Genomic DNA, 26882 nt, shown 5'->3' with positions numbered 1-26882 from the left:
CCCCACCCAACTCCACCCTGGTCTCTTGACACTGCCTGAACAATGCAATGCATGTCCCTCTCCATCTTGGTTCCCATGACTCATGCCCTCTCTTTCCTCAGGGAGATTCTGGGGGTCCCTTCGTCTGCAATCTGAATAACGTCTGGTTTCTGATCGGGCTGTCCAGCTGGAGCCTGCCCTGCCAGCAGCCTGTAAGCCCCAGCGTCTTCACCAGGGTCTCCTACTTCTCTGAATGGATCACCCAGAAGCAGAACAGCTCACCCAATCCAGACCCTTCTTCTGTTCCTCATCCTCCGAGTGTACCTCCTGGTGTGCCCATCTTTCCTTCTCTGGGCAATATCCATAAGCCCAGGAGTGTCCTAACACTTGTGATCTCACAGGTCTTGGTCCTGCTGCTGATTTCCCTCTGGACACTGCAGCTGTGACAGATGGGGCCCTCCTGGCCTTCTCCCCAGAAGCCTGCCTATGTTAGTACCAACAGGCTCTACTTAAATGTGTCTATCTCTGAGCCCTCCTGTCATCTGAAGTCTGCTGTAGCCTGGTAAAATAAAAATAATGAAAGAAGCTTCCTTCTCTTTTCTGACCCAATAGAGCCACTTCACATCTGTACCCCACTGTGTTTTGAGCTCCTCCCTAGGGCTGGGGTGGGGAAGGACAGGGACAGTGCCATCTGAAACTATTTCATCCTGGCAGAGTCTTCTAGAAGAGCTGGCATGGCTCAGGGCCAAATCCTTACTTCTTTGAGGAAGTGGCATGCCCTAGAGTCTGCAGGTCACTGATGGCCAACGTGATAGTCAACCTCGAGACAGATGATTTGCCCTGAGCTGAGGATGGAAAAGGCCACTGAAACTGCATGAAAGGCACAAAGAGACCTGGCCACGAGTTTCAGGTCAGCAGTCCTCAGAGCTCTGCTCTGGGGCTCAGCTCCGGGCCTCCCCCACCACCATGCCCACAGCTCTGTCCTCTTCCAATCTCCAGGGACCAAGTCCACCAACTCTGTGGACTTGCTGTGCCCTGAAGTGGTTGAGGTTGGGCTGACCCAGCACTGAGCCCATAAGCCATGTTCTGAGCTGCCCCCGACAAACATGCCTGGGTCACAGAATCTTAACTAGTTAGCAGAGCCCTTAGAATAGTCTTGCAACCACAGCCCCTCGCCTGGACCCCTGATGGTCAGAGAGTAGTCTCCAGTCATTGCAGGTGTGCTGTGTCCAAAGTGTCATCAGGCATTCTGTGCAAATTCTTTCCAAACCTGTTTTTGCCCCAATAGCCCTGTAACCTGACCAGCAAGTGAGAACAAGTGAAGTCATGTACACACAGTCACCAGAATCTTGCTGCTGCTCACACAGATATTTCCTTCCAAGCTCAGCAGTGTCTGGAAGTAAGAAAGCCCTCCCCTGAGAGTAGGCTTAGTTATGGGCTACAGGACAGGGAGGTGGCCCTGAGGTAGGAGTGAGCACTTGATCAGTTCAGTACTGGAGCATCAGCCACCCATGGCCCATGGAACTGCCACTTTCCTTTAACCCACAGTGACCCCACTGGCTTTCCTAGATTTCCTTCACATAGTAACTTCTGCTTTTGTCCACCAATAGCATGTTTCTGTGTGGCATGGACGGATATGATTGCTTGCTTTTCTGTGAAGTTCCCTGGGCTGCCAACTCAGTAGATAGAAATACATTTCCCAAATACTCTGCAGATCTAACAAATCAGAGCTCTAACTCCAGCTCACCTCTTTATTAACTGGAATCAGCTTAAAGGCCTAGTATCATTATCCAGGTTTAGTCTCTTTTTAAAGATCTGGACACAAGGCCTAGCCTGGATAAGTAACCTGTCTGAGGTCCATATGGTCAATAGTGGAATAGGAATTCCAGCCCAGACATCTCTGGAGTGCTCAAAACCTCTCTTCTCCTCTCTAGAGCAGACCCCTCAAATACTCCCCAGGCTCTGCCTGACTCCCTTTCTCAGGACTAACCTGTCCCAAATGTGGCCCAGAATTACCTCTCGTCAGTGTCAAGCAGAGATCCCAAATAACAAGATCAAGGTGAGAGTGCAGAGCAGATCTGCAGGTTCAGTGTGTCTGGGGCTGGGGGACAGGCTGGGAGTGCCATCTGCAGTGGGTTTCACCAGACCTGCTGTTGGGAGTTCCCCATAGGCTGCTGGCTCCCACTCCAGAATCAACACTGGATGAACTTGGGAGGTGACAAGAAAATATAGATTTCAGAAACCAAAATCAGTAAGAAAACCCAGAGAACCTAGAGTGGTCTGTAGCTAGGGAAAGAAGGGAGGGCAGTGAGATGGTGGGCTTGAAGAAGTCTTTTACATGTCTTACTCTTCCCTTTTCCCACGCTACATCCTCATTATAGATGATGCCTAATCCTTCTCTGATGTGAGTGTATTAGGGTGGCTGTGGCAACTGGTGTGTAGGTCCCACCAGCTACCTTCGAGTATTTGTCCTCCATCCCCCTGATTTTACCCCCAAGGGCAGAGGGATTGCTATTAGGGAGACTTGATCCTTCCTTCCTCTGTGATTTCTTCTAAGGCTTTAAAGTCGTAACCCAACTAAAGGAGCTATCCAATGGGGTCAGTATGAAAGAGAGGTTAAGAGGGGCCCTTTGTGCCTGAAGCCCTCTGCTCTGGGAACAGTCTCCCTTCTTCTTGAAACCCCCCTCCCCAGGACCTTGGCCCCTCTCTGATGCACTGTACCAAATAGAACTACAGAGTATCTGCTAACCATGGCAACATGAGCACACATACCCACATAACTACACACTGGTGTGACTGTCACATGAGAAATACAACAGACTACAGGTTACGGATGATATGAAATGAAGTTGTTGGAAAAGACAGTTCAAAAAATTTAATAAGCATGATAAATAATAAATATCCTTATGGATATAGGAAAATATTATTAGCAATAAGTCATAAGACAAACAAATGAAAAGAAACAAGTCAAAATATTACATAGAAATCATATAGTAATTGAATTAAGGAGTGAATCATAGATAGGATAATGAGAGAGGAATGCATACATTAACTTGTATGAAGATTACAATGTAGGGATTTTGGAGCTATCACAAATCTGTGTTCCAAACAAACAAAAAAACTCTACACCTAAAGATAAGAAGGAGCCACAAAGAGATGGTACAAGGAGTGTTTTGTAATATAATCAAATCCCTTACTCTCTGGGTGGGCAACCCACAAACTGGAAAACAATCATATTGCAGAGGTTCTCCCACAAAGTGAGAGTTCTAAGCCCCATATCAGGTTCCCCAGCCTGGAGGTCCACATCAGAAGGAGAAACCCCCAGAGCATTTGGCTTTGAAGACCAGCAGGGCTTGAGCATTGGAGTACCACAGTAATTGGGGAAACAGAGAATCCATTCTTGGAGGGCACATACAAGTTTCCATGTGCATAAAGACCTAGGGGAAAGCAATGAAGCCACAGGAGTCTGGGCCAGACCTCCCTGCAGGTCTTGGAGGGCCTTCTGGGGAGGCAAGGGTTGGCTGTGGTTCACTGTGGGGGCAAGGACACTAGTGGCAGAGGCCCCAAGGACTGTTGATTAACATGAACTCTACCAGAGGTTACCATTTTGGAACCAAGACCTGGCCCCACCCAAAAGACCCATAGGCTCCAGGACTGAGCCACCTCAGGCCAAAAAACCAACAGAGTGGAAACAAAGTCCCACCCTCATCAGCAGACAAGATTGACTAAAGTCACCCTGATCCCACAGCCACCTCATGCCTAAAATTACTCCTTGACATGGTCCTTCCTACCAGAGGGACAGGACATGGCTCCACTCACCAGTGGACATGGCTCCTTCACCAATCCCTTGCACCCCCCAAGAAGCCTGCACAAGCCTGTGGCCCTACCTCGTCCAACAGGGAAGGGGGCAGTAAATTGAAGCAAGAGGGACTACAATCCTGAAGGCTGTGGAATAGAAGCCACAAACACAGAAAATTAGATAAAATGAAATGGCAGAGAAATATATTCTAGATGAAGGAACAAGATAAAATCCCAAGAAGTACAATTAAGTGAAATAGAGTTGGGCAATCTATCTAAAAAATAATTCAGAGTAATGATAGTAAAGAAAATCCATGATTTCAGAAAAAGAATGGAGGCACAGACTGAGAAGATATCAAAAAAAAAAAAAAGTTTAACAAAGAGCTAGAAGTTTTAAAAAACAAACAAACATATATGAACACTACAATTTCTGAAATGAAAAATACTCTGGAAGGAATAATTAGTAGAATAACTGAAGAAAAAGAATGAGTAAGTGAGCTGGAAGACAGATTGGTGGAAATCACTGCCATGGAATTGAATAAAGAAAAAAGAGTGAAAAGAAATGAGCACAGTCTAAGAGACCTCTGGGGCAATATTAAATGAACCAACATTTGCATAAGTGAGGTCCCAGAAGGAGAAGAGAGAGAGAAAGAGCCTGAGAAAATATGTGAAGACATTATAGCCAAAAATTTTCCTAATGTGGTAAAGGAAACACTCAAGTTGAGGAAGTACAGAGAGTCCCATACAGGAAAAACCTATGGAGAAACATACTGAGACACATATTAATCAAACTGACAAAAATTAAAGGCAAAGAAAAATATTAAAAGCAACAAGGGAAAAGCAACAAACATACAAGAAAACCTCCATAAGGTTATTAGCTGATTTTTCAGTAGAAACTCTGCAGGCCAGAAGGGAGTGGCATGATACGTTTAAAGCAATGAAAGGGCGATGAAAGGGAAAAATCTACAACCAAGAGTATTTTAGCCAGTAGGGCTCTCATTCAGATTTGACGGGGAAATCAAAAGCAAAAACTGAAAGAATTCAGTACCACCAAACTAGCTTTATAACAAATGATAACAGAAATTCTCTAGGATGCAAAGAAAAGATCACAACTAGAAACAAGAAAATTACTAACGGTAAAGATTAACAGTAAAGGCAAACATAAAGTAAAAGTAGGAAATCATACACAGACTAATATGATATCAAAACCAGGAATCATGAGAAGAGAGGACAAATGCAGAATATTGAAATTGTATTTGAAATTAAAAGACTAGCAATTTAAAACAATCTCATATATATATGAAATTCTATATTAAAACCTCATGGGATCCACAAACTAAAAATACTACAATAGACATACTCATAAAAGTGAAAAAAAATCCAAACACAACAACAAAGATAGTCATCAAATTGCAAGAGAAGAGAACAAAAGAGGATGGGAAGAAGAAATTAAAAAGTGGCAGTTACAACTAATACCACAGAAATACAGAAACTATTTCAAGCAACTAAATGCCAATAAAATTGACAACCAAGAAGAAATAGACAATTTCTTAAGAGATACAATCTTGCAAGACCGAATCAAAAATAAAAAGAAAATATGAACAGACCAATTACCAGTATTGAAACTAAATCAATATTTTAAAACTCCCAATAAGCATACGTCCAGGACCACATGGATATAAGTGAATTCTATCAAACATTTAGAGAAGAGTTAACACCTGTCCTGAAACTTTTCCCAAAAATTGCAGAGAAAGGAACACTTCTGAACTCATTCTATGAAGGCTTCATCACCCTGATACCAAAATCAGACAAAGATACCAAAAAAAGAAAATTACAGGCCAATATCACTGATGAACAAAGATGCAAAAATCCTCAACAAAACACTAGTAAACTAAATCTAGCAATACATTAAAGGGATCTTATACCATATGATGTGAGACATCCCAGGGATGCAAGAATTTTTCAATATGTGTAAATCAATTAGTGTGATACACCACATTAACAAATTGAAGAGTAAAAACCATGTGATCATCTCAATAGATGCATAAAAAGCTTTACAGAAAATTCAACAACAATTTATGATAAAAACTAATCCCAAACAGCATATAGGGAACTTATTCCAACATAATAAAGGCCATATATGACAAAGCCAGGGCTAAAATCATACTCAATGGTGAAAAGCTGAAAGCATTTCCTCTAAGATCAGGAACAAGACACGGATGTCCACTTTTGCCACTTTTATTCAACATAGTTTTGAAAGTCCTAGCCATAGCAATTAGAGAAGAAAAAGAAATAAAAGGAATCCAAATTGGAAAAGAAGAATAAAACTAGTTATTTGCAGATAACATGATACTATACATAGAAAATCCTAAAGATGCTACCAGAAAACTACTACTGCTCATCAATGAATTCAATAAAGTTGTAGATACAAAATTAATGCACAGAAATCTCTTGTATTTCTGTATACAAACAAGAAAAGATCATAAAGAGAAATTAAGGAAAGACTCCCATTTACCATCACATCAAAAAGAATAAAATACCTAGGAATAAACTTACATAAGGAGGCAAAGATTTGTACTCTGAAAACTAAATAATGCTATTGAAAGAAATAAATGACATAAACCGATAGAAAATATACCATGTTCTTGGGTAGGAAGAATCAATAATGTCAAAATGACTATGCTCCCCAAAGCAATCTACAGATTCAATGCAATCCCTATCTAATTACCAATGGTATTTTTCACAATACTAGAACAGAATTTTTTTTAATTTGTATGGAAACATGAAAGAACCCAAATAGCCAAAGCAGTCCTGAGTAAGAAAAATGGAGCTAGAGGAATCAGGCTAGAAGTGTCACTGCCAACTCTCTAGATGAAACTGGTAAAGATTATTTTTCAAAAATTAGTCTCCAGAAATGGTCCTATGGGTATATAACAAATGAGGAAAATTTTATTCAGGAAAGCCTACACACACTTAATGAGATCAGCAAGTCTGGCATTTGCAATCACTACATGCCCACCCCCAGCTCAGATGATAAGAAGTCTACTCCAGATGGCTGGAGCCACAGACAAGGGGCTCCATCCCCCTACAGCTCACAGTTGGAGAGTTATAACATCCCCTGGGAAAGGCAGGATGCTGACATCTCATTCTTTTCCCAGGTGCCCATTGCAGAGGCAAAGTTCTGGGCAAAAGTGTCCAAGAGATTGGGTTCTTTCTTCTGTTCCAGTCCCAGTTCTGGACGAAGGTGCTACCTTGGTTGTGGTTCACTGAAAATACTGGAACCTCAACTGTCCTCACGCCTGTTTGTAAGGCAAGGTGTCCACGCCAGGAATGGCAAGCCAAGATGACCAGGGCTAACTGCTAGGGTGAGGAAACAATAAGGATACTACTCTGTGCCCTGGCAGAGCTTGCCCACGGCCAGGATTCCTGTCCCCAAGAAGGGAAGGACACACAGAGAGAGTGTGGGCCTAAGAATTGCAAGACCCTTGCAGAGAAACTCAAGCTGATGTCCTCCAGCCCATAAAGGGAGCAGCCAGAACCACCTAAACTCTGAAATCTGTTTCCATCTCTTGGCTGAGCTCCCTCTGCACTGGAGCCCTGGTCTCATCCCCACCCCATTCCTACCACCCCAACCTCCACTACTAGAATGGACTGCAGGCCTTAAAACTACCCTTCAGTTTCAATGTGTTCCTGGGCCAATTTTTGATCAACTATGTCTAGACAAGGACTAGTTGTTAGGTGACTTTCAGAATCAGGTGGGCATCAAAACTGGTCCCCATCCCAGCCTGAGGGAGAAATGGCCTCAGGACCTCTGGGTCTCCAGCCCAACCCTGCAGTCCATGTACACCAGTCTGATTCCTGGCTTGTCTGCTTAGGAAAAGTGAAATTTTCTCTCTTCTCTTCTCCACCTCCCACCACAATGGGGAGCACCTTCCCTGTGGCACAAAGGGATAGAGAAGATAAGGAGACAGGAAGGCAGTTCCACTCCTAGGTGCTCATACAGACACAGTCACATGTGCAGCCTCATCCTGCTCAGAAGGAGCTCAAACACTAGGTACAGATGGACAGTCATGGCTGGTCTCAGATGGTGATGCTCTACTAATTCTCCTCAACTTGAACCCTCAAGACTCTCCTCCTACATGGCCTGGGCCACCCAGGGTCTTCCTTCTGCCTTCCTGAGTCTTCCTCCCTGACTCAGGCTCTGGGTACTGCTCTGACCCACAGCCCCAGGGGGTGGCTGCCTCCCAGTTCTTAGAGCTGACTTGCTGATGATATTGAGGTTAAAGATTTCTAAGACAAACTGGTCAGAAGGGGGTTTCTGAGGTGAACAAGTGAGATTTTTCAACGCAGTAGTCTCAACTTTTTGATTTTTGTAGGGGGAATTATTCACACCCTGAGGGCAAGCCAATTCCATTCAATTACAACATATTTCACACATACGCATTATCTGAAAGGAAAACTCAAACCATAATTTGTCTCATCTCATATTAATACTTACTAAAAATGACAAACCTAGACTTGTTTCCTTGCAAAGGTCCAGAGAAGACAGCAAGAACCTATTTTCCCTGGTCAGCTCAGCAGGAGCCTGAGTGAGACTTTCCATTCCCACCGCTGAGCTCCCTATCACCAGGTTGCAGATCACAGCTTTGTCCCTGAAGATCTCTCATTTCTCTTTGTATTTTATTTTACACACAACAACAGCTGGCACAGGTGAGGTCGAGAACTCTTCCATAAAGGAAAGGCATTTTCTATACTTGGCAACATTATCGCAAGTGAAATATTAGACCCCAATTGGTGTAATTTGGAGGCACTTCCCCCAACTCTGGAGGCTCTTCCTTTCCTTAGGTTCCTGCAAGAGCTGAGTGGGGCATGTGGGTACTCCAGGGGCAACCTGCAGAGGGAGGGGGCCTTGCCTCTAAGCTTTTAAGATTGTGGAAGAGTTAACTCTGAAGCTGCCTGAAAACAAAAGTGTTTGAGAAAGAGGGAAGGGGCAAGAGGGAAGTGTCAGTGGGGCAGATGTCCACTTGATGCTAAAGTGTTTGCAGCAGCCAGGACTGGGGGAACTGGGGTCTTAGGCCTGGCCTGTGTGAGGAGGATCTGGAACAAGGATTAAAATGATGGAGTTCCCACTGCAGTGCAATGAGATCAATGGCGTCTCTGTAGCTCCAAGGACGCAGGTTCGATCCCCCTGGCCCGCCAGTGGGTTCAGGCTCCAGTATTGCCACAGCTGTGATGTAGGTCTCAACTGCAGCTTGGATATGATCCCTGGCCTGGGAACTCCAATATGCTGTGGGGTGGCCAATAAAATAAAATAAAATAAAACAAAACAAAATCATGATTGATGCCAGTCAGTGAAGCTGTGAGGGACAGTGCAGCTCCCAGTTCTCATTGCTGGCTGTGTGACCCACCCAGTTCATGCACCCCTCAGACCTGTCTTTCCTTAGATGTCAAAGACAATCAGTCATGATGGCTTTTTTGTATCATTATCAATCAGATGCCATGAGAGAAATGGAAAAGCCTGCCCACAGGTGAGATTTATTATTAGAGAAAAGTTATTGATTCAACAGCAGGGATTTTGAAATACAATTTTTGTCTATTTACCACCTGTGGACATTTTCTTGAGTAGTGGTGAGATTTTTCCCAGGTTTACTGAGGTATTCCTTGGCATACAGTAACCTACAGAGGCCCCAGCACACCAAGCTTCCCTTGAGACAATGCTAGTGTTAGTGCAAGTCTGTGTGCCCAGTGCAGTGAGGCCAAACAGAAATGTTGGAGTCTGGGGCAGAAAAAGGTTTACTGCAGAGCCATGCAAGGAGATGGGTGGCTTGTGACCCCAAAATATCCCAAACTCCCCAAAACCAAAATTGCAAAGCATATTTAAAGGCAAGGTGACAGAGGGGCATGGTTAGTTGTTGCAACCTTCTTGGTGCAGAAATCCTTTGTTCTTATAGCTCTCCACAGAGGGCAGGTCACAGTATTCCTGCTAACTTCCAACAAGATGTATTGCTGTATTTTAGAAAGAAGCTAAAGCAGAGGATATGGGGGAAGAGTCTGTCCAGGAAGACCCCACAGGATCCTTCTCAGTTACACTGGGGGTCCAGGTGGATGCTGGTTACTTACCATCCTTGTCTGTGTCTCTGGGCACACCTAAGAGCATTGTCCTTTGTGGAGACTCAGTCAGCACTGGATATAAGTTATGCCAGCACCGGCGGGAGAGTTAGCAATGACGACCCAGTGCTGAGGCTTAGGCAGCTCTTTAGGCCCTTACAGTTCTAATGGTATGAACAGCTCTTGCATATTTGTTTTAGAATATAGGTTTTATTATTATTTAGGTACACAAGGCCATTGCAAAGATAAGTTTGCTATTCTCACAGAACCTAAGAGCACAAGCATACCATTCCGTGCAGGGTCACATTGGAAAGCATCAGGGTCAGTGAGGAAGCAGAGGGAGCAGGGGGGAAATGCAGGAGGCAACTAAGAGCCTGCTGAAATTATTCAAACTAGCCAACCCTATGCCTTCTTACCTTGCCCATTCCTTCCCATGGAAATCAAAGTTGAGGCTTTTGCCTGAATTTTTCCCTTGCTCCCTCCATCTCCTGACTGAGCCTGGTGCTTTTCCATGTGGTCCTGCATGTGTTTCATGCCTCCTGTTTCTAGGGAACTGTGAATATACGCTTCTTCCTTCATGGAAGTTATTTTTGTGTCTGTGTGTCCTACCGTACCTGATTTTAAAACAGCAAAGAAGTCATTCATGTCGACAAAGAACTGAAGTCCTTATGTATGTAGTGTCAAAGTTCAGAAATGTCAGTTAATTAACATAATGGGGGTTAGATATTTCATAGTAGATCACATATCAGTTTTAATGACAATACATTTACTGGAGAAAGAGTCGGTGAATTAAGATTGATGAAAGCAATTTTCACATATTAAGATATGGGGAAGTTATACTGAAGCTGATGGCACTTATGGCTTGAACCTAGCCAGAACCCAGATCGGGACTTAAACCCAACTTAAACCCAGACTGGGACTTTGACTCACAGTTTTAAAATTAGAACCACTCACCTGGTATCTGGACTTACTGAGTTCAGGTTCCTTGAGCCTCAGCACAGAACAAAGCAGGCTTGTTTAATAAAAGCCTGATATATGCCTCAGGTCATTAAGTGAGAGATAAAATAAACCTGAATTCAAGCCTCAGCACAGAAGGAATTTAGTGAGACAAAGTGATAGGCAAGAAATAGATTTATTAAGATGCTTGTGAGAGATGCAAGCGGGCAGGCCAGGCAGGAGGCTCTGCTCAGAGGATTAGGTGGGCTACAGTTTTATAACCCAGGAGAAGTGGGGAGGGGGAAAAGACCACCTCTTCCCCTTTCATTAAGTAGTAGCTCCTCCTTTGTATCTGGTAAGAGAGTATTTAATCCTATCAAGTCAAACTAGGACTGTCAAGGTGCTTATTCAAATCAGCAGAAGGGCAGTCCTTAAACTCCTGCCCCGGTCTGAACTTGACTTCAGGTTTATATTATCTCTCACTTAATGACCTGAGGCATATGTCACGCTTTTATTAGTTAAACAAGCCTGCTTGTTCTGTTGGCTTTCTTGAGCAATTATTAACTTACAGTGATCTCCCAAAGTCCCTTAGGTTTCCCTCTCTATCTATAGTCCCTTATTGGGACTTCCACAGCTACCTTGTCTAACTATCCTACTCCATCCCTATCAATCCTGGTGCTATTACATGAGTTAACTTGAACTGTATGCTAAAACACCGTGTTTGTGGCCTATCAAACATACACTTCACCTCTGCTTTAATTATTAATGAAAGGGTGCATGACCAGAAGTAAAGAATGTCCATATTAAAAATAAAGATTAAATGCCTCCCTTCCTGGGACATCAATGCTGGTCCTCCTTTGATGATAAGGCTCCCTTCCCAGGTGCCAAAGCCATACTGACTGCTGTGTACATGCTGATCTACTGTGTGGTTTTTTTTTTTTTTTTTTTTTTTTTGGAAACTTTGAAGGAATCTGTCCCTAATTTGTTTGCTCTTCTTTGTTCTAATAAGACATAAAACTTGCTAAAAACCTTGCTTCTTCAGAGCAGTTCCTAAAAGTTATCTGAGAGGCTGTCTCCTGAGCTATAGTCTTCAGTTTGGCTCATATAAAACTCTTCTCTATTCCTATTATAGATTGTTTATTGATTATTCCATTGACAGGACACAGCACCATTTGTCAAATTATGGTTGACTCATAACCATAGGTTGGGTACAGATGTACATATAATTTGTTTCTAAAGAGCTAGTTATTAAATATTTATTTGCACATCATTGTATAAGCCCCACTGGAAGTACTACAGACATTTCTAAGCATCGCACCCTCACTCAGCCTGGCAGTGTTCAACTGCTGGGTATTCAGCCATCTCTACGGCTACAGGCTTTTCATCATATCTAAATGGGGTCCCACAGGGGTCAATTAGACCCCTGGTTGCTGGTCAGGAGAGCAACAGAGTACCCAACAGTTCTAACAGGAAGAAACACAGCCACCCATTTTCCTTTCCTAATAGCAGACATTCCAGGAGAAGTGATAAAAGGTAGTACATAGAAAGCTTATAAAACTTCTAACTATTCAAAGCTGAATTTAATAGAAAGGTCCATCACAGGACCTATTGCCTGCATGTGCCAGGGTGGCTTCTGCAGACAGCAGAAATTGGAAATACATTCGGAGGCTGCTTTTCAATGCTCCCAGCCTATAAAAGTCAGTTGCTTCCTTCCACACTGGAGGAGGTGGGGTGGGGGCAGTTAAGATGTGGCTAAAAGATGCAAAATCTCCTGCTTCCCCCGCCCTTCTGCCCCACCACAGGCATTTACTTCGGCTCTGAAGTAAATTCTAACACAAGGATGTGTTGAGAGGTCTGAACAGTCAGAGAATTAAAGTCATGTGACTAGCATTAATTTTTGTGGCTTTCCTTGCTCAGTGTCCCTTAGTGAGAGCACACATGGCCTTGTAGTGACAGGCCCTACTTTTCTAGGATATGTCACGGTAGGCTGAGTGAGAATAAAAGCTGGCCAGGAAAGAGTGGTTTTATAAGCAATCCAGAAGAGAGAGAGCTTACTGTTGCTTTCTGCAGAGGGAGGACCCCAAGCCCTATCAGAGGGAGCAAAACCAGGGTGTAAAAAGGCGCTTCCCTGGGGTGGGGGCAGCTCTGAGATAATGTCCTAGGAAGGCTGTCTCTATCTACTCTCCTCAACAGCAGGAGGCAGATAAGATTATGTGACACATTTATGTGAAGTCTCCAACCTGGAGCCCAGGATCCTCTCTTGTCTCCTGGGAAGTTTCTACTTTTTCATGATCCCTCTGAACATCTGGGAAAATACCTTTTATCCTCAAATTCCCCATGCAGGACAGAAAAAGCTGGGAGCTTACTTTTCACAATTTCTGTTTTTTTCAGAGGGTCCAGGTTTTGCAATTGATTAGTTAGGTGGATGGATGGATAGATAGATAAAATAGTTAATTTGTTTAAGATCAGGAATTATTCTATTTGAAGAACCCATAATCCTGGTTCCTAGTTTTCTAGTTAAAATGTAAATGAGTATTTTAATCTGGATATTCATACTAAAAGTGTACATGTCTTGGTTTTCCTTTTTACCACAATTTTAGCCTCTCAAATATGGAGGAATTACCCTGTCAGTTCAATTTCTTTAAGAGGAGCTACTGAAAATGAGAAAATGTGTCCTTTTGTCTGCCTATGTTTTTTAGGATACTGGTATAAAAGCATAGAAGATACTGCATTTTATAAACATTCTACACATTTGCAAAGTTCATCACTTTTTTTGTTTCTACAAAAATTAAGCTGCAATAGAAAGTACTGTTCAGAATGTACTTGAAACTATTTAAAAACTTTACATTCAGAAGTCATTATTACCTAGAAATATTTGTCTCAAGATTTGAATACTTATGTTTTCCTGAACCATAGCTCTAGTCAACCCCTTATTGAATTCCACTTTCTTTTTAGCCCTTATTTGAATATTACATCAAATTCATATTTTCCTAGCCCAAGGTGAAAAAGTTTGAAAATGTCAATAAACTAATTTACCATATAGCTTTTTAAAATAATTGTATTACATGGGCTTATGAACTTGAACGGGTTTAAAAAGCTGGAAAACTCAATGGAAATATCTACTATGTGCTTTCGAAGTGGACATTCTATGAATAAAGAAGATGTGATATATACAGATAGAGATATATATAAATATGAATATTACATAACCACTAAAAAGAATGAAGAGTTCCCGTCGTGGCTCGGTGATTAACAAATCCAACTAGGAACCATGAGATTGCGGGTCCGATCCCTGGCCTCACTCAGTAGGTTAAGGATACGGTGTTGCCGTGAACTGTGGTGTAGGTCACAGATGCAGCTTGGATCCTGCGTTGCTGTGGCTGTGGTGTAGGCCGGCGGCTACAGCTCTGATTAGCCTGGGAACCTCCATATGCCTTGGGTGTGGCCCTAAAAAAGACAAAAAAAAAAAAATAAAAAGAATGACATCTGCCATTTGCAGCAACATGGATGGACCTACCTAAAGATTCTCATACTAAGCGAAGTAAGTCAGAAAGAGAAAGACAAAAAAAAAAAAAAAAAAAAAAACCATATGATATCACTTATGTGTGGAATCTAAAATAGGACACAAATAAACATATCTACAAAACAAAAACAAACTCATGGATATAGAGAACAGACTTGTGGTTGCCAAGATGCGGGGGAGGGGATGAGAGAAGAATGGATTGGGAGTTTGGGATTAGCAGAGGCCAACTATTAAATATAGGATGGGTAAACAATAAGGTTCTATTGCATAGCACAAGGAACCATATACAATATTCTGTGACAAAACATAATGGGAAAGAATACGAAAAAGAATATATATGTATAACTGGAAGAAAAAAGGACACATTCTAAAGTGCGCAGCTTTCTGCGCATGGGGCCTTCCTGCGAGACCAGCTGCGTCCTGGGGAACTTCTGTGGTCTCTGACCAATGCAATTGTTCTCCCACCTACACTTGAAGGACAGGGCCCCAACCCCAGCCAATGGGGGCGTCTCAGAAGATATTTGCTGCATTGGTGTCTGTGCCTGTGTGTGCTCTGGAGAGCTCCAAAGTAGCAGCCCCTTTAATTCAGCAGACTTCCCATCTCAGGGCTTAAACTAACAACTCTCTATCCACCTCTACATGCAGTGCCCTGGGATGACCTTCTCTGGCTAGGGGCTTCAGTGTTGATTGAAAAACACTTTTCTGCCCACTTTTCTCCAGTATATGTAGCTTTATATCACATGCATAATAAATCCTGGGATGGCCTTTCCACTGAAATCGGCTTTGACTATTTTAAAAGGAAATTCTATAAGGTTTCCAAAATATATTTTGATCAATTAATTCAGGCTGTATTATCTATTTCAGAGTTCCTTTCTCTCTCATATTTTATGCTTATTGATTTGTTCGCTTGAATAATTTATACTATTCTTGTTTTCACTCCTTTGATTTCTAGTTAAGGCATCTGTCCAAGCAGGGCTGTGTTTTTATCAGTGTAATATATTTAACAGATCCAGCAAACACCTTACTCCCAAGTACTATGTGGCTGGCAAGAAGACAGGCCCCTTTGTCCCCCTTTTTTCAGGGGCTCCCTTTTAAGGAGAGATGTTGCTGATAATCCCAAGAAGTGTTAAGTGTGCCAAAAAGGCTGTTACAACCGAGCTAGCTATTAGCAGAGGAAGCTGGAGTGAAGGAGGTGGGCTTCCCAGCTGCCTGCCTCCAGCCTCTGCTCCCTCCACTTTCTTGCCTTCTTTTCTCTGTTGGTGGACTGTTTTTTAGGCAGATGCTCTTTGCCATACTCACAGCACAGGGGTGCTAGGGACATACATGTGGCACCATCTCTAGTTTCTAGGGACTTAGAAACTAGTGGGGAGAACAAGTGAGCAAATAAAAGATGTGACGTGTCACCGTATCTATGTGTGAGGCTCCAGGGATGCTAAAAGGGGAGCTGTTGTCTGGGAGCGGCCCCTGTGCTCCCTGGGTCTACTCTGAAATCATCAGAGATTCTCACTGAAGAAGCCCCAGCCTCTAGTGTTGACTCATGCGTGTCTGAGTTGTATACCTTGAAATACCAGGGAAAACAAGAAAAGTTTTTTCATAAAAGTGTTGATCAGACAGTACATTTACAACATAGACAACGCAAGAGGAAGCACAAACCCAGGTTCCCCACACAGAGCTGCCTCCCTCACCCACTTGGAGAAGTCAGGCGCACTTCCAGTTCCCATGGGGTCAAAAGCCTCGCCCTTCGCTGAGGATGGATTTCAAGAGCACGCAGGGCAGGAAGAGCAGCACACTCCACGTGCACCGTGTGCTTGGTCCACTCGAGTGGGAGGCGAGAAAGTCTTTCAGGTCTGGAAAGAAAATCCCAAGAGTGTCTGAGACAGGCTTCCTTTAAGGGAGTGATGCTGAGATATCTGCATGTGCTTTGGGAAAGCTCTGTGGGCAGGATCCCCACTGGCCTGGTGGGCTCTGCAGCAGGACACAGAAGGAAGCCCACTGGGGGCAGCGCAGCTCAGCTCAGGGAAGATGAGTGTCCCTTTAGCTCCTGCATTCCTAGTTCCTTTCCCTGGGCTGGAAACGGAGAGGTTTTTGTGTAACAGGGAGAACTTTAGGAGAATCTGTTTACTGTTTTTAAGGCTCACAAAGAAACAGTCCTTCTTACCCTTCCCATTTAGCACAGGAGCTAACCAAGATCATCATTTACAGATACACACCAAGACATTTAGCAATCCGGGCAAGGAAATCTGATTTAAGATATAATAACATAAAATGGCTTGCATCCATCTGTTGTAAAGGAGGTCCAACTTCCCCCCAATTAGTCCTAACATTACTTCTTTGACTAGGGGCCACTTATTAAAGAATGGGACGCACCCATCCCTACAGCTACAGCAGACGTGCCCGCAGAGGAAGTTACAACAAGGCACTGCTGGGAGCACTGGGGGCTGTGCCCGCCTGGACTGCTCACCTAGCTGCTAAGGCAATATGGTGCCACCACTAGTGGGGGTGGGGTCACACTCTGAGCCCCAAGGTTCCCAGGGTCTGGCCTTTCTGTATGGCTAGAATCCCACCCCAGAGATACTGAGTGAGAATCTGTGGGGTAGAGAGATCCTGCAAGGGTCTTGACTAAAGTCCTCCGTGATGAGTGGTGACCATGTGAAAGTGACAAGACCCATAGGCATGTCCACAGGCAGGAGCATTGACTTCACCAAACATTTTCACAAGCAAATCTGTGGGCTGGATGTGGGACTGGCTGGGCAGGGAAGCATGCTGATGAGGAAGTGTAATAAGGAAGAACAAATCTGACTCCTTATTGGATCTGTTCTATTGCCTGTGCTTAGTCATGCTGGCTCTGTACCTTTTTTTTTTGTTGTTGTTGTTGTTGTTGTTGTTGTTGTTGCTATTTCTTGGGCCGCTCCAGTGGCATATGGAGGTTCCCAGGCTAGGGGTCTAATCAGAGCTGTAGCCACCGGCCTATGCCAGAGCCACAGCAATGCGGGATCCAAGCCGCGTCTGCAATGCTGGCTCTGTACCTTTTGTAGAAGAATGTTGCCTATAGCCTGAAACATACAGGATGGCCTATTCTCAGGGCTCTGACCTTTCAGAGTCTATTCATATATAGAAAGTTGCAAAACAGAGAATAATGTTAGTTTTACTGGAGGCTCACAGGAAAGCTGTGACTTGACCTACATGGACAGCTGTATGAAGAAAGGATTCTGACCTCAAGAAGTTTGCATCAACTAATCATAGCCTCCCCCCCTCCCCCTTTGTTGAAACTCTTCAAGGAGATCAGTGCTTTTTGGGGCACAAACCACCTGTCTCCTTGCATGGCCCTGCAATAAACCTGATGCTTTAGTATTGTTTGGCCTCACTGTGCCTTAGGCACATGAACTTGCATTTGGTAGCAGAAGGGGACAATCTACAGGAACCTCTTCCCTAGGGCAGCTTGGCAGAGGCCAGCCTACTCTTCCCCTGACAAACCTGCCAAGCTCCTCCTTCTAGATTCCTCCAGAAGGCTCCTTCTTAATGTGGGAGCCTTTGGTGACCATGAACTTGCAGAAACTAAATGAGTAATGATGAAAATAAAACACTGCAGCGGGGACCTGCCCTACATCTGTCCCTAGGTGACTATGGTGGGCATGTCCAGGAGGCCACATGCAGCACAGGGCCAAGGTCAGGCCCACTCCAGACCTGGACACCCTTCCCCACCCCACCCCATATGGGAGAGGGTTGTTCCAGGGTACTCACAGCCCACAAAACCCTAGCACGTGGAACCCTAGCACGTGGGCCCCTAGCACATGGGCCCAGAGGAAGCTCCAGAAAAGCTGATGATACAATAGGTGCTTCCAGTGAGAGGAGTAGCTACAGATGAAGAAGGGGTCATCCTATACTGAGCTTCTTTGTTGATTTTCCCCTAGTATAAAGGAACAGGTTGCCCACAGAGAGAAGGATTAGGGCAGGCCCTGTTGGCAGTCTTGGGAACATAAATTGGTACAGCCACTAGGGAAAGTATGGATGTTCCCTGAGAATTACCATATATGATCCTGCAATCCCACACCTGGACATATGTCCAGAGAAAACTCTAATTCAAAAGGACACATGTACCCCTATGTTCATGGCAGCATTATTTACAGTTGCCAAAGTATGGAAGCAACCTAAGATGTCACACACACACACACACACACACACACACACACACACACACACACACACTCACTCAATGGAATACTATTCAGCCATAAAAAGAATGAAATTTTGCCACTGTAGCAGCACAGATGAACTTAGAGTGTATTATTCTTAGTGAAATAAGTCAGATAAAGACAAATACTATATGGTATCACTTAAATGTAGAATCTAAAAAATACAACAAACTATTGAATAAAACAAAAAAGAAGCAGACTCACAGATAAAGAAAACAAACTAGTGGTTACCAGAAGGAGTGGGTAGCAGGGAAGGAGAATATAGGGGTAGGGAAAGTAAAGTTATTATGGGATTATGAGAAATCATGTGTATGAAACTTTTGAAAATTGTAAAGCACTATAGAATTTAAAGAATCTTTCATTCAACTCTTAAAATGACATTTAGGACAAATCTACTAAGTGGCTCAGAGAAAAATTCAATTAAAAATGTTATTTTGCCAATAAAAGTTCTAATAATTCATAATAAAATTTTAATTAAAAAAACACACCAAAAATCTTCTTTATTTTATACTGATAATTATAGGAAGAGTTCAGAACAGTAAACTGGTTAAGAATCAGACCCCGAACCCTTGTGCACTTTTGGTGAGAGTAAATCTATGGAAATGTTCCTAAAAAAATGAGAACTACCATATGATCCAACAGTTCTATTTCTGGGTACTTATCCAGAGGAAATAAAAACACTAAATTTATTTATTTATTTATTTATTTATTTTTGTTCTGTCCCCCTCTTGGATCTCTCACTCTGGAAGAAGCCAGTTGCCATGTGCTTTTTTTTTTTTTTTTTTTTTTTCCTGTCTTTTCTAGGGCCATATCCGCAGCATATGGAGGTTCCCAGGCTAGGGGTCTAATCAGAGCTGTAGCCGTTGGCCTACACCAGAGCCACAGCAACGTGGGATCTGAGCCGCGTCTACGACCTACACCACAGCTCACAGCAACACTAGATCCCTAACCCACTGAGCAAAGCCAGGGATTGAACCCGCAACCTCATGGTTCCCAGTCGGATCCATTAACCACTGAGCCACGATGGGAACTTCAAAACACTAACTTTAGAAGATTTTGCACCTCCATATTCATTGCACATTATTTACAGTAGCCATGGAACAAAAGATATGGATGCACCTTGGTTTCCAATGATGGATGAATAAAGAAAATGTGAAAATGTGAAATAAAGAAATGTTATATATACAGATATAGATATGTAACAGAATATTATTCAGCCACAAAAAAGGAAACTGCCACTTGCAGCAATACAGATGGACCTCGAAGGCATTATGCTAACCAACATAAATCAATCAAAAAAGACAAATAATATTTGATTTCACTTTTTTGTAGAATTTTTTAAAATAAAGAAGGAAAGGAAGAAAGGGAGGAAAGAAGAAACAAAGAAACTGAACTCATAGATACAGAGAACAGACTGGTGATTGCCAAAGTTGCGGCAGGGAGCAAAATGGGTGAAGGAGTTCAAAAGGTACAAACCTCCAGTAATGAAATAAATAAGTAATGGGGATATAACGTACAGCATGGTGACTACAGCTGACAATACTGTATGTGTAAGTATAGCAAAGTTGTTAAGAAAGTAACTCTTAAAAGTTCTTATCCCAAGGAAAGAAAATTATTACTATGTGTTATGATCAATGTTAAATAGATCTGCTGTGGTTATCATTTCTCAATATGTACAAATATCAAATCACTGTATTGTATACCTGAAACTAGTATAATGTTATATAGCAACTGTATCTCAATTTTTTAAAAGTGTTTGGCATAGTTTAACAGGGATGTGCTTATGTACTCTGCGAATGGTAGTTTTATTTACAGATTAATGTTAACTATATATTAATCAGAATTATGTCAATGTTTATCTCAATAAGCAACATTGTTGATTTACAATATTTTTAAATAATTTAAATGTTACTATAAAATATTATACTGTTTATAAATAACAACTAACCTCTAATGATTATCTCTTAAGGAAAAAGTAAAAGAAGAGCTGTAGGAGTTAACCACTCTAAACCTGTTCCCTCAAATATAAAAAGTATAATACCTATTTCATAGGCTTCTTATGAGAATTGAATGGGATTAAGTGTATAAAGTACCTGAAATATACTAAGAGCTAAAAAAAAAAAAACAGTTATCATCATGATCACTGTCATTCTCACATCATCATAACCATCCATCAGCATCCTGAAGCAGAATCAATGGGTCAAAGAGTATAAAGTGTAATTGCCCTTTCTGCGCCTGACAAATTAATCTGAAAGACGAGGGCACTATTTTGTTCAACTTTTTTTTTTTTTTTTTTTAATGGCTGCACCCATGGCATATGGAAGTTCCCAGGCCAGGGACTGAACCTAAGCTGCATCTGGAACTATCTGATCTCACTGAGCAGGGCAGCTGCAGGTGGATTCTTAACCTACTGTGCTACAGTGGGAACTCCTATTTTGTTCAATTTTGATAAGCAGACAGCCACGTTTTCAGAGTCATTGTCATTGTCCTTGGCAGACAGCAGTTCCAGTCTTGGATATTTCCAAGGATGTGGGCAAATATCCTGGAATCCAGTTCCTGCTCTGTTGCTTCTGAACCCAAGCTGGCCTTGCTTAGAAGACTGGAAGTGATCACAGCTAGTCCCTTCCCCACATCACTGCTGGGAGCACCAATGACAGATGGGAAATGACTTCACCTGTAGGACTACGCAGGCACTACCTGCAATTTGGTGCCTACTCTGTAATCTGTGTCCTCCTTTCTCTGGGCAATTGAAGGAGCAGCTAGTGAATTAGGGGCACAGGCCTAGCACCTGGAGAGCCCAGTAGGAGAGGGAGGGACAGGATTTGTACTATAACCACACTCCCCCCTACAGACACTGCTGGCTCTGTGCAGAGCTGGCTGAGAAAGGAGAGCAGGAAGTGGGGTTGAAAGGCTGCACCTTCACTAAGAGTATCACTAGACTTCTAATTCTATCCCGGCCTGCAGATGCCAGAGAGAGGGGCAGGAAAGTGGGTTTAAAGCTGAGCATGAAGTATGTTTCTCCACTAGTGGCCCAACCCAGGTAACCCCACCAAAAGGATGAGTGCAGGAAGGATGCTTGAAGGGCTCCACCCTCAAGAGTGCTGCCTCCCTACTGCGGTCCTGACCGTGGACAAGGAGGTATGAAGTGGATATGAAGGGATTTGTCCAGGGTTGACTGCAGTGCAAGGAGGAACAGGAGAAAGGGGCTTCACACTGGAGCCTACTCAGGGCTAACAAAGAGGGCTGAGCGGTGGCTGCATTAACTGAGCCCCTTACTGCTACCCCAGCCAGAGCTTACTGAAAAGGGGAGAGGGCTACGGAAATGCCGTGCCTCTTCACCTCTGTCCCTGAACCCTACACGAGGTGACGTCTCAGCAGCTGAGCTGTTTTCTGACCTAGGAAACTCACCTTCCTTTTAGTTTTACAAGTAAGACATTTGCGATGAGTGGGGAACTGCTCAGAATCTGCACAAATGAGTTTTACCCTGAGTGTTCCTCACACCCTGCCGGCTTTTATTTAGTGGCAAGACCCAGCTGTGGTTACAAGGCCCTTGCTTCCCTGGAAGCATTCATGGGTTGGCCACTCAGGCCTGTTCTCGTCTGCATTTAGCATGAGAAGATGGTGTTGCCTAGCATGGATAAATCCCTAGAGATTTAGCGGGGTAACCTGTCTGCCCCGCGTGGCTCTGCATACCAGCTTGTGTGCTCCCCAAATTCTGCTCTCTGTAAAGGGCGCTTAAGCACAGTTTGGCAATCACGTTTAAACCCAGCAATCGGGATATGGGAAATTTAGGAATACATTTAAAAATGACAACAATAATAATACACTATGCGATTCTCAACGAATGTAACTTTCCCGAGTGAGGCATCAACCCAGAAGGCTCATTCCTATGTCATCTGGAACAGGTAGATCTCTAAGGATAAGTATAAAAGGAGCAAATGCATACTTGTGTGGGCTGTGAGCACAGAACGCGGGTCCTCTTACCGCAGCGGCCGGTGGTCTGGCGCGGGAGGCAGTGCAGGGTCGCAAAGACGCACCTGCAGAGCCGGCAACCGCGGAAGGTCCAAGCTCCGTGCATCACCGCGCCGCATTCGCTGAGAAGGTCCAGACCGGGCATTAGCGCTTCCCGTGCGCGCGCGCGCGCCCCTGGCCCTGACCCGCGTGGTCCCGCCCTCTCCCGCGCCCCGCCCAGCTCCCTATTCTCACCCCAGGCCCTTCCCCGCAATCCCCCGCCCCGCCCCTATCCTGCTCGACCCCGCGCTTACCTGTGCCTCAGGTCGTGCTCGCAGTAGCGGCCGGTGAAGTGGGCGGGGCACACGCAGAAGCTGCCCAGCACGCAGGTGCCGCCGTTCTTGCAGCAACGCGGCCTCGGGGGCGCACCTGTGGGGTAGCCTGGGCTTCAGCGCCACGCGCGGCCCTCTGCTTTTGTCAAGCCCGGGAAGGACCGAGTGAGATCGCCCCGGGAAGGTAATAAAATTGGTTCCCTGCTAAGCGTGTTTGTTCAGGTAAACCGGGCTTGCTAATTTAAGGATTAAAAACAAACTACCCTGGATGCGGGCGGGTCGGGAAGGAGCCTGAGCCCTAAGACAGACGGGGAAACACTGCCCCCCTGCAAGTAGGATTTTCTTTCTTCCTTTCACATGTTAAAGATAGTCTGTGACTTCCCACGACAGTGATTAAAGACAAGCCTGGGGCAGGGACCACCCACGGGTGCGAAAATTGCCCCCCCCCCTTTTTTTTAACTCCACCACCTGCCGGGTAACTACCCCCCACCCCAAGAAGGACCCCTGGGAACGTGGGGTCTGGAGCCTGACAGTCTGCAATAAGCCTAGCAAAGTTCCGCTGTTATCTTGGGTTGGGATAGTTGCTTTAAATACTTTTAAATCACAGTTCTCTGGACCTGCGGACAAATAGCTATTTAAAAGCAAATTCAGGAGTTCCCATAGTGGCTCAGTGGTTTACGAACCCAACTAAGATCCATGAGGATGCGGGTTCCATCCCAGGCTTTACTCAATGGGTTAAGGATCTGGCGTTGAGGTGAGCTGTGGTGTAGATCACAGACACGGCTGGGATCCCTCATTGGCTGTGGCTGTGGTGTAGGCCGGTGGCTATAGCTAGATTTGACACCTAGCCGGGGAACCTCCATAGGACGTGGGTGCAGCCCTAAAAAGACCTAAAAAAAAAAAATTAATTAAAAAAAAATAAAAGCAAATGCAACGTTTTACCAAAGAAATATTAAAACTTTTTTCAGAGTAAAAGAATACCTCACTAGGAAATATTTTTTTACCTCATAGTGTATCATCATTTGAAGATGAAAGAGTGTAATCTACTGGGTTTCTTGTTTTATCCTTAAATTATCCTAGGTTTTTTTCAGATCCTAAACTCGGAGTCTACAGACCAAGATGACCTTTGTGGGCAGCAGACTTACGCTCTTGGAAGGCCCAGGAGTAGGGGAATGAACCCTGAGGCCTCCAGCCTTGTGTTCTGTCATGCTCTTCCCTAAAATTATTCAAGGTCCAGTTGAGTGTTTTCTGCTGGAGCTGAGCTGTAGCATTGTTGATTTCTTCTCTACTATCTTGATATTTCTCTCTTTGATAGCCTTAAAAAAAATGGAACATATGAGGCTGGTAGTGATTGGAAACAAATATACAATAAAAACTAGAAACTATGAACAAAATGTTACTTACTGTTTCCTAGGTCGATGATCTGTAATGCCAAACTGATCATAAACAGAAGTCTAGAATATTTAAAGAAAATTGTTGACGTTTAAAACATAAATATAAGCAGAAATTTATATATGTATAAAATGCAATGTGTTTGTATGCAAATATATAAGTATATAAATATCTACTATATATTTAATGTATAATAGATATTATGCAGTCATTTCGTTACTTGCAGAGATTTAGATTAACATTGTCATTCCTTAGAAGGATTTTGAGGCAGAGAGTGTACATGTCCCTTTAAGAGAAGCAACATCATGCCTACATTGCAATTTATTCTAGGCTCTTAAACACCCCTCCAGCCTCTAAGATCTAGATGATCTCTGTCCTTACCTAACAGGGTGGCTCTGGGTCATTTTCCCACTGACACGTCTGGAAAAAAGTCTCCTTCTTTCATGGATACATTGAAGATCAATTCCAAGGAAGATGAGTCTGAATAGTTTTTGTATTTGCAGGTGACTTTACGGCAGGTCCTGGAAGAACTGCATCGGGATACAAGATGGAAAAGTACTGAAGACACAAGTACTTCTTACCCTCTATCCAAACTGGATAGCCTCTATCCAGCTATCTCAGCAGCAGTGAGAAACAGCAATGAAGTCTCTGGGTCCTGCTGTGTGGCTCTCTTAGGCAAGGGCCTGCTGTGACAGGCAGGGCCCAATACAGAACCTCAGGGACCATGCCCTCAAAGAGACAAGGCTGGGGTGGGGGCGGGGGCAGAGGCAGAGGTGGAGACACAGGCTGATTCTCTCCCCAGTGGTGTTTACAGAGCTGATAGCTGCAGGATGGTCAACCCCTAATGTAAAGCATTGGTGACCAAGGCAACAAGCCTTTCCTTCCCTGAAAAAAAAAAAAAATTAAAACTAACATGAACAAAAAAGTTTTCATAGGAGAATGGATATTTTCTTTTGCACATTCCTTGTACTGGGAGTTGGTGAGGGACCCAGCTAGAGAAGGGAGCTGTTGTGTAGGACAAAATCAGCAGGCTTGGGTCCCAAAAATCTTGGGTGTGGAGCATGAATATAAAGGGAGACATTTCAACACCTGCTTTCTGAGGACATGTCAGTATTTTCACAAACTGAGCCTTTTCTCTGCACTCAGCATAGTGGTAAATATGTCACATTCATTACTCATTTAATCCAGCACCCCTTGGGAGAGGCAGTATGATTAACCCCCATGTAAAAGGTGAGGCAACTCAAGCTTATTGTTTTAAGTTCAAAACTTTTGGCATTTTGATCTTTGAAAAATATGAAATGCACAGATACTGTAAGAAGGCTGCAAGGTGCTTGGTATCTGAAGACCGCTGTGCACAGGGGTAACTGCTAGTGTCTGAGGTGGAGCCTGCTCTGAATCCAAGAGGGAAGTGGTTGGAGGTCCTCTTCTGGAGCTTGCCAAGTTTCCAATTTTCTAATTGCCAAAATGGAGACCAGGGCCCTTTTTATCACACTACAGAGGACACCTTACAATACTGAGACAAATTTTTTGTGATTTTAGTATAAAAACTTCTAAGAATAACATGCTTCCTCCGAACATGAAATAGTCTAAATCTTTAAATGAGAGGTCAATTAAAGAGGCTGTTAAATGAAATAGTAGGGAATCGGTGAGCCTGGCCACCATGAGGCTTCCCAAGAGCTGGGTCTGTGAGCTTCCAGGACTGGGATCTGCGTGCCCGAGGGGGCCATGTGGGAGGTTGCTTCCTGCCTTCACAAAACATCTATAATGTGAGTCATGACAAATAGACTTTCAGACTTAATGGTTATTATTTGTTAAGTGCGCACTTTAGTTATATATAAAAGTAAGTATATTTGTGACTTTAAATCAATAGAAATTTTTGTAAGCAACATGGATTGTGCATGGAAAACCTCAGATAAGCTAAAGGATTATATTTCTTGGAATAAAATGTTTTAAAACTATTCAGTTAATAGGATGATAGTGAATCCAAACCTTTCTGATAATATTAAGGTTTTATAAGTAGTTTCTAAAACCTAATTTTCCCCTACAGTTTCTTTCATTAAATTTTGTATTTTTATTTTTTTGCATTTTTAAGTATATGCAAAAGCTATGCATATATGATCCAATAAACTGGGGCTCAACAATTAAGAACCAATCTTTGCCAATCTTATTTCATTTATTTTCCCCTACTTTTTTTCCTTGGGATTTTAAGAGAAATCTCAGACATCATGATATTTCTTATGTCAAAGTTTTAAAAATATGCATTTTATAAATGGAAACTATAGAAAAAAGGAAATATCTAGCCAGCAAAACAGGATTTGAGGCTATTTGCTTAAGATCTGAAGTTAGCTCTGAGGAGGGAAAGGGCTGAATGCAAGGGGTGATAAAACATTCTGACACTTGCTCTCATTTACTTAAAGGTCTTGTAAAGAGTTGCATTTCACTACAAGGAGCCCAAGTTTGCTTAGTTAACAAAGCCCTGCTGGAAGGGGTTGCCTGGGAGCAGCTGGAGGCCCAGTGGTGGGCAGGGAGGCCCCCCTGGTCTAGGGAAGGCCCTCTTTCTTGTTATCAGTTGTAAACAGATAAGACTGGAGCCGGCCCACCCATCAGACTTCTGACTCCTTTGGGGCTGACATAAAGTGTGTGGGAACTGGGATACCTTGTCTCGAGACT

General features: G+C 43.4%; 2 protein-coding genes across 5 annotated transcripts in view; one reads left to right on the top strand and one right to left on the bottom strand.

The window, feature by feature from the left end:
• Window positions 1-564, top strand: part of LOC100515176 (serine protease 40) — a 65897-nt gene extending 65333 nt beyond the window's left edge. For both annotated transcript variants that reach the window (XM_021075467.2, XM_085000208.1), the window contains exon 6: window positions 102-564. In XM_021075467.2, the coding sequence (XP_020931126.2) occupies window positions 102-425 (324 nt within the window). In that variant the 3' untranslated portion in view covers window positions 426-564. The remainder of the gene's footprint in view (window positions 1-101) is intronic.
• The window catches only part of LOC100514804 (cryptic, EGF-CFC family member 1B), a 120836-nt gene that overhangs the window by 35708 nt on the left and 58246 nt on the right, over window positions 1-26882 (bottom strand). Inside the window, exons 5-10 of one of the 3 annotated variants that reach the window (XM_021075435.2) lie at window positions 24594-24742; window positions 24225-24274; window positions 23966-24136; window positions 22803-22917; window positions 22522-22631; window positions 13864-16191 (exon numbers count right to left, since the gene is read on the bottom strand). In XM_021075435.2, the coding sequence (XP_020931094.1) occupies window positions 16070-16191; window positions 22522-22631; window positions 22803-22917; window positions 23966-24136; window positions 24225-24274; window positions 24594-24616 (591 nt within the window). In that variant the 5' untranslated portion in view covers window positions 24617-24742 and the 3' untranslated portion in view covers window positions 13864-16069. Of the gene's footprint in view, window positions 1-13863; window positions 16192-20815; window positions 22632-22802; window positions 22918-23965; window positions 24137-24224; window positions 24275-24593; window positions 24970-26882 lie in introns of those variants that run through there. The other 2 variants (XR_014829969.1, XM_085000212.1) reach the window with 2 other exon arrangements.

Source organism: Sus scrofa, chromosome 15, assembly GCF_054392235.1.
Source record: "Sus scrofa isolate SSC_HxYL_T2T_F1_AM1 chromosome 15, Sscrofa_HxYL_maternal_Yorkshire_Landrace_v2.0, whole genome shotgun sequence".
NCBI classification, from domain to species: Eukaryota; Metazoa; Chordata; class Mammalia; order Artiodactyla; family Suidae; genus Sus; species Sus scrofa.
Note: the sequence above shows the minus strand (reverse complement) of the source record. Positions and strands in the feature narration are given on the sequence as shown.